General features: G+C 63.2%; 1 protein-coding gene across 1 annotated transcript; it reads left to right on the top strand.

Annotated features, from left to right (window-relative positions):
* Positions 1-301: 301 nt before the first annotated feature.
* On the top strand, positions 302-5,059 carry LDBPK_170500 (hypothetical protein, conserved; the record flags this gene model as incomplete). Its single annotated transcript, XM_003859856.1, has 1 exon — positions 302-5,059. The coding sequence occupies one exon, from the start codon at positions 302-304 to the stop codon at positions 5,057-5,059; it is 4,758 nt and encodes a 1,585-aa protein (XP_003859904.1).
* Positions 5,060-7,916: the final 2,857 nt, after the last annotated feature.

Here is a 7,916-nt window from a genome sequence, read left to right as displayed (position 1 = left end):
TAAGGTGCTGTTTTACGTATTCGTGCGTGTGCACCAGGCAGGCACATCCGTCTGTCCTCTGCTTTACGGACAGACAGTGCAGATCCCTGCTTTTTTCCTTCAGCTTCATCACTTCACTCTGTGTCTGTTCTGTGTTGCTTCACCAATGTGATCACTGTGCCCACCTGGATGCCTGGCAACAGCCCCCCTCCCTCTCGCCCTCCCCTCGCCTACTCTCGTTGAAGCTATTTCCGCAGGCACGGCTCTCCTTGACTCGCACGGTGACACTCGTTGTGCAGCTTGAAGAACTATATCGACACTCATGCTGGCCGAGCACAGCTACGCTGATGGCGATGCCGACGCCCCCTCGCTCATCTACCTGAGCGAGCCGCTGCCGTCCTCAGTCAAACCGCTGGGACTCTCCCTCGCCGCCTCTCCGCTCAACGCCACAGCGGCAACACCGGCGGCGGCGCCGTCTGCATCGCCGTCGTTTCGCGTGCGTGCGATGCACCTCGACGACGTCGCCGAGGACGTCATCCTCGTTTGCGAGGACAGCATCACCCTATGTGTGCCGTTAACTTGGAGCGCTGCTGCGGCGGCGCCAGCTAGCTTGGAAAGACCGTCAAAGTCGGAGAAAGACAGGATCGAGACTGCTCACGGCAACGCCGCTTGTTTAGCCCAAGACGCAGCATCGACTACTGTGATGCACCGTCGAAACTGCCCGCCGGATGCGCGTGGTACACTTCTCTGCTTGCCTTCTCCCCATACCCCGCCAGCAGCACAGTCTTCCACGCCCACTGCCAGTGCCGAAGCGGCTGCGGCGTGCCTACGCATGGCGAATCCTTCACAAGTGTGGACGGCCCCTCTCTCTGCCTCCTGCTGCACCACAGCATCCACCAGCGGGCTCTGCCTACCGCGGCGTCTGCCCATGCCGCACGAGGAGCTCCGTCGCTCGGCGTCGGTGCTGATGGCTGTGCCGCTACCGCCACCAGAGGCACTGCCATCGCCTGCTTCTTCGACCGGCCGCAGCGAGACACCAGGGCTGACATCGGGGCCGTTGGCTGTCTCTGGTTATGGTGCACTCACCGCGCCTCCGCCGGTTATGGCAGTCTACATCATGGAGTGCCCCGTGCTGCGTGAAGGTGTGGACTGCATAGCGGCATCGGCTGTTCCGCTCGCGCGCCCACTAGCGAAGGTTGTATGCTCCCCCAACACGCTGCGCTTCCGCGAAGCGTGGTACCCGATGCAGTTCTTCTGCTGGTGCGACCGCAACAGGGCTCCAGCTGCTGCCTCGACGACGACGACAGCGGCAGCGTACGTTGACCACCACCTCCTCTGCGTCTCTTCGATCGCTGTCGACCTTGTGCAGGTGCGCTGCCGAGTCAGCCTCGCACTCGCACCTCAGCCGCCTCAGCCCCCGCAAGCGTCCACGAAGCCCTCACCTCTGCTCTCGTTTGGAGGTGGTGGCACACAGGAGGACGGGCACATCGAGCGAGAGCCGGTGCACATCCCGCCCGCCTCTCCGGTGAGTGCGGCGACAGCGGCTTCGATGACCTATTCATCATCCATGGCGTCTTCTGCTACTGCCGACAGCGTGTGCGATGGGGCCGCGCTGGTGTCCATAAGCGTGCTGCAGCGCTACGTCACGCGCTCGGACTGGTGCACCTACGATGCACGAAGTCGTGTGCTGCTGAGCCTTAACCACGCTCGCCCGTCGGTGGTGAAGCCGATCAAGGTGTATGTGGGGCGAAGGGCGTCTTCGGTGTACCGCGAACCGAGAGCGAAGTCTAGCAGGGCAGCTGAGGCAAGTTCTGCGCCACTGGAGCTACGCACGTTGACTGAGTTGACATTACCAGAGAGCCTCTGCGCTACCCTCCATATGCACTGCACCGCAGGACACGGCACTGCCACCGGCGCTGCGCCCGCTTCTTTGTCGGAGCTGCCGCTGCCGCTTCTCCGGTGCCCGCAGGCGTCGCAGCAGCTCTCCTCGGTGCTGGGCGTGCTGACGATCTACGGGCAATCTTTTTTATACCACGTGTCCTCCGGCCGCGGCACCATCGGCGGCCGACAGGACCCGGTGATGAACCTGTACATGCACGTCCCCTCCAAAGAGCACGGGCGCCAGCCCTTGTCCGGCATGTCGCAGACCGAGAGGGCACTGAGTAGCGGAGTTGCCGGTGCTGGCGCATCAGCGTCGGCTGCTGAAGCAGCGCATAGCGACTCACTCTTGAGTCGACTTACGGCGGCGGCGTCGTTTGCCACGGCCTCTGCGCCGCCGTCCAAGTTGTGTGGCGGCGTGTTTGTTCACGTTGCGCGGCTGTCCTTGACTGCGGTAATCTCACGTGCGTCTCGCGACTCTCAAGCGTCTGCGCAAGACCCGTTGTCGGGTGCCGTAGGGGCTGACGCGCTTGCCGCGCCGTTTCCGCAGCTGCCGGGCTTGGTCCCCTTCTGCGTACAGGTGGTGGACAACCTCATCGTGATTCACTCCCCAGACACGGCTCGGTCGGCTGTGTACGACCTGGCAGACTGCGGCAGCAGCAGTGTGTCTCGCATGAGCGCCGCTACCGCTTCTCGCAACGCAAGGAACAGCACGCTGGCGCGGAGCTATGTGTGGAAGGCGGTGACCTCAGGCACCATTGGCGCGGGGGTGCGGGCGCGTAAGCCTGCCGCTGCTTCAGCGCACTATTCTTCTGAGCCGGCTCCTTCGTTGGGAGCTGGAGGGGGTGCGACTTCGGGCTCACAGGGGATGGCAAACAGCGGTTTTGGTCACTCCCGGCTCTCTCGGCCGCACCACCACAGCGGCAGCAGCATCACTGACAACGTCGACGACGCCTCCGCTTCAACGCCACGCTCACCGCTGCTACCGTCACCAACAGCGTCTCATCCGCCAACTGCCGCCTCTAGCGCCGCGCAGGCCGCCGCCGCCGACTCACTAGCGGCTGAGCACCAGCACCGGCGCGACCGTTCGCGTCATAGGAAAGTGGCATTGCAGCACCAATCTCCATCGGCCGACTTTACATCTATGCTGTCCGTGTTGAGCAGCTCAATGCTGGCGATGACCGCGTCGGATCCTACCACCGACGCTGCCGCTGCCGCATCTGCCGTACCGTTGATGTACCCGCTGTACTGCTGCGGTGCCGCTGCAGCGGTGGAGGGCTGTGAAGAGGGAGATGCAGACGGCAGCGGAGGTGCGCCGAGGGACAGTGAGCCGGTCGTCTACAGCGACTATCAGTGGCTGGCGGGTCCGCGGCTACCACTGGTGATGAAGGCATCGGACGGAACGCTGCGCGTGTGCCGTGTAGACGCCGCGCGGGTGGCGGCGTGGCGTCTGCTTGTGGACTTCAGCGACGAGAGCGACCGCGCCAGCCAGGATCCTTGCTCGCCGCAGCAGGAGCAGGGCCTCGATGTAAACACCTTGAATGGCGAAGCAGCGGCTTGGCTTGTCCGCTCCTACGTGAGCTTCCTGTGCCGGCGCTATCAGGTGTTTTCGGCTCGCTCGACCAACGACCGCAGCACCAGCAGCGTGCACGCTCTTGTCGGCCTTCTAGGTGAGCTCACCGTCCAGGCGGTGGGGTTGGAGGGTGATGACGGTGACGGCAACGGCGCTGGAGTGTCCCGGACGGGCCCATCTGAGTACTCCAAGGTGGATGCGTTGCGACATCTTCTGTGCATGGCCACAGCATCGACACCGGGCGTCGCAGGCAAGCAGTTGTACACTCTATGGACGTGCATGCTGGAGAACCTCACACTCGAAACCGCGTTTTCTGCCCGTTGCGTCGCGGTGGAGCGAGAGCGCTCTTTGGCCCTCGCAGGAGGGGCCGACGGTGCCGATGTTGCGCGTGCAACCCGCTCTGTGGCATCTGGTGAGCTCCTCATCAGCTCCGCTGAGCTGCAGCAGCTCATTTTACAGAAGGTGTTTGCTCCTACTTGGTTAGCCCTTCAGTCATCTTTGCTATGCCACCCCCAACAGCAGCAACAGCCTCAGAGGCGGCGCCAACTCGAGGGACTCCTCTGCGATTATGTGCGGCTCCTGCACAGCGCCGCCATTCCAGTGGAGCCGCCCCTCCAGCACTTGCTTCTCGAGATGGTTCTTAGCGACGTGGGAGACACTCCAGCGAGTCTGTTTATGGCTTCTCAATCGCCATCCGCCTGCAGCGCTGCGCGTCGTGTGCAGGAGCTGCTGCGACAAGGGGTACTGGAGCAAAACGAGGCCACGGCGCGCTTGCTGCTGGATTGGTGGGGCGCATCTCAGGAGGTGAGAGCATCGATGCGGCGCATCGACGCAGCTGATGCGCGTGCGCGTCGCCTCAACGCGGGCGAGCCCTCAGCGGAGCGTCGCGCTGAGCCGTCAGGTGCAGTGGCCTCTGCTCCCACATCCCCGGCCGCGGCGACGCCAACGGCACAGCAAAGTGAGGATGTGCCGTTCTCTCCTTTCTGCCCCGGTGAAGACGCGGAGGAGACGGAGATTCTCTTTGGGGAGGCGGTGCGTCTTCTTGAGGCGCATGGCTTCTTACTGGAGGTCGCGGAGGCGTACAGCTGTCGCTCCCACTTCACCGCTGCCGCAGCGGTGTTGCAGCGCGTTCCACAGCAGAGTAAGCTCGCTGAGGTGCCCGCGGTTGCACTATCGTCGGTGCTGTCGCACCGTCGGCAGACACGCGTGCTGTCGTGGGACTCCCTAGCTCTCTCCGTGCTGGATGGCGCGTGGCGGTGTGTGCGTTGGGCGGAGGAGGCGCTCTTCAACGCCGGCGGTGCCGCCGTCGTATCCCAGCACCAGCTTACCGCATCGGATTTCGCCTCGAACCCACTGAAGTCTTGGCGAACGCGCTCGCTGGAGCGACAAGTTCAAGCCGCGCATCGCGTGTACATCACCGTGGCAAGGAAACTGCTGGTAAGTCTGACGGCTAGCGCGTTGTCGCCTTCGTCAGCAAGCAAGGCAGCGCATCCTAGCCAGGGTTCCCTCGCTGCGACCACTTCGCCTAATGTCGACGGCCGGTTCCACGTGCACGAAATACACTACGAGCAGCTGCTTCGCCAGATGGAGCAGGGCTGGCACGAGCTAAAGCAGCGAGGCGGAGCATGACGGATGCGGATGGGTGTCGCGGCAGCTGTGCCTCTGTGGGCGTTGTTGCCCGCGTGGTGCTCCTCGACTTTGCGCATGCTCTCACTGAATCATCAACATGTGCCCGCGAAGAAAGGGGGGAAAGGACGAAGAGCCGAGCAGGAAAGCCCCACCGCGTCGCCACGTGCACTGCGCCAGCAGTGATGGACAGAAAACGGAGGGTTTGAGGGGCGGAGGGGAGATCAAGTCTCGCTGAGGCCCGGGGTGGTGGTGGTGGGCGCGTGCGCGCGGGTCGATGTCTGTGATGGCGTCTTTTCGCACACTTGACGCTAGCGGCAGACGAAAGGCAACGCGAGTCGAGTGCGGCCCGCTGCCAAGGCACAGCATCGTCGTCCTCTGTCCTCCGCCTCCGTCTTCGTCTTCCCTACTCTCGCACCACCAAGCAGATGAACATGGAAAGAACGGGCTGGAGGGGCAGCAGCCATCATACACCGCTGCGGTACATTCACCTCCGGTATGGTGGTGGTGGTGATGGGTAGCCCTCACTCCACTCTCTTGCACCCGCTTCGCCTGGCATCGACGCCCCGGCTCCAGTACATGCATTGCCCTCCCTCCTCCCATACACGAACATGGCGCTGGAATATGCGACAGGCATGCATGACGCTGAAGTATACCCCTCTCCCTTTGGGGGGTGGGTGGGACCGACCGCACTGCCGCGCTTATTTTTGCAGTCCTCTCTGCGTGCGTGCTCGCTCTCTCCGGCACCCCAGCTTGCCCGTCTTTGCACCCCCGCCTCTCTCACCCTTCCTTGGCTGAGCCCCAAGCCGCGGTGCCAGGCGGCGCCCAGCTGTGTGTGATAGGACCGGCTGGAGCCCGGCTTTTCAATACGTGGTCGCCGTGCCTGCCTCTTCGAGTGCGGTGTGCATGCCAGAGCGCAGTCTCCCGCACGGTGACCCGCGGAGGTGCAGCGGAATGCTCGATATGGGCGGTGAATCCGCCCCCATCGACCCCCAACGATTCTATGACTGGGAGGTGGGCATTGGGGTGCCGCCGTTAGTCGGCAGCTTCGGGCTCGAAGTTCTGCGTGGCCGACGAGAACGAATACCCGCCAGACGAGGAGGCCAACATCCGCGTCCGGTGGCAGCCGCTCTGCGACGTGCTCCTGCGATTCAGGACCTCTTTGGTGAGGCCTAGGGCAGGGCTGTGGAGGAGGCGCTGCTGTCTATCGAAGTCCAAGGGAGAGAGGGGTTGCAGCCGCAACACAGCGGCGTGTGTGCATTCATCGGGTGCCTCGCCCTTGTCGTTGTGGCCGTCTCGCGCTGCCTTTTTGTGTCTTTCTCCCTTTTCTCGTGGCGAGAGAGGAGGACCACGGGGCCGCGCCCTTTCACTATCCGCGGCCTGCTGCTCCTCGCTTTTCTCCTTTGCCGCGCCCACGCTCAGTGCTGCCGTCTTCTTGGCTATGCCCGGTGCGGCGCGCGTGCTGCGAGAAGGTTGCAAGGGCAGAGACGGCTCTCCCGATGTGCGCTCTCGGGCACGCACACACGCACACACACAGAGATGCACACGCACCTCTCTATATCTATACAGGCACACACCCGCTTTCAAGGCAACGAGCTGCCAACACCGCCCGGGCATTGGCATGGGTGCTCGAGTAGACTGCAGCGCGACTGCCCCTTTTCAGGCACGTTGTCCCAGCCGCGTACATTCCCTGCAGGATGGACGTGGGGATGGGCCCTTGTGTGGCATGTGTGCGTACCCCTCTTCCCCCCTTCCCCCCTTCCCCGCGCACGGACGTCTTCGCTTCGACGCGGTTGATGGGAGAGAAGGGTCTGTAGAATAAAGTAAGAGGACGAAGGCACAGACAGCCCCCACACGCACACATGGACGTGCTGAACCGAATCCACGCGCCTCCCGAGCAGGTCTGTCCTCTCCCTTTCCTCGCGCTATCCTGCTATCCTCATCTCTCTTCTTCATGCTTCTTGTCGACCGTGGCGGATACATGCGCCTCGCACTCCTTGGGCACACACACACACACACACACACACACCGAAGCACCCGTGCCCACACACTCTCTTTACCCTCTTCCTGGCGACTGCCTCTGGCACACATCTGCTTTGCATCACGGGCTGAGGTCGCCCTCGTCCAGAGAAAAAAAAGGCTCAGTGACCACTCTGTGTGCGTGTGGGTGCGTCCTCGAGTGTGTCTGCGGTCTCTCTCTTTCGTCTCCCCTCTGCTGTGTTCTCCCCCTCTTCCTCCATACGCAGCGGCACACAACCACGCCCCGTGTGCATCGTGCCGGGTAGCTGGGTTTCATTCATCGATCACTGCTGCTGGTCCTGTCCGGATCTCGCTCTTTTCTTTTCTTTCGACCTCTCTCTTTCGAGCTGGATCTGGCGGTGGTGTCTGGGCCGGCGTGTGCGTGCGTGTCTGCCTGTGGCTTTCTCGGTCTCGGTGCACCGAGGAGGACTGAGCGTTGTGCGCTTCTCGTCTCTTGCACACTTTTGTGTGCACCCCCTCCCCCCGGCCCAACATACGTCCTTCTCCACACACCACCGTATCCACCATGTCCTTCAGCGGCAGGAGGACGGATGAGACCGTGGTGGCCGATAGCGAAAAGTCGCCGTTGAGGAGGCAAACAAAGACTGCGACGACAGTACCACCACCGGTGGCTGCCGCTGCCGCTGCCGCTGGCGTCACCGGCTCGTCCTACCCTACAGCGGCGCCCGTGCCGGCAGCAGGCGGTGCTCCGACCACCTACAGCGCGGCACAACTCGCGGAGGAGTACCAAAAACTGCTGGATGTGGTCGGCACCCCGAACTACGAGACGATCCAGCGCCTTTTTTCGGGCGACGCCACTCCCCCGGCCAGCACCGTCCCC

This window comes from Leishmania donovani, chromosome 17 (assembly GCF_000227135.1).
Source record: "Leishmania donovani BPK282A1 complete genome, chromosome 17".
In the NCBI taxonomy this organism is placed as follows: domain Eukaryota; phylum Euglenozoa; class Kinetoplastea; order Trypanosomatida; family Trypanosomatidae; genus Leishmania; species Leishmania donovani.
The sequence above is the reverse complement of the archived record's forward strand: the minus strand, read 5'-3'. Positions and strand labels throughout refer to the sequence as shown.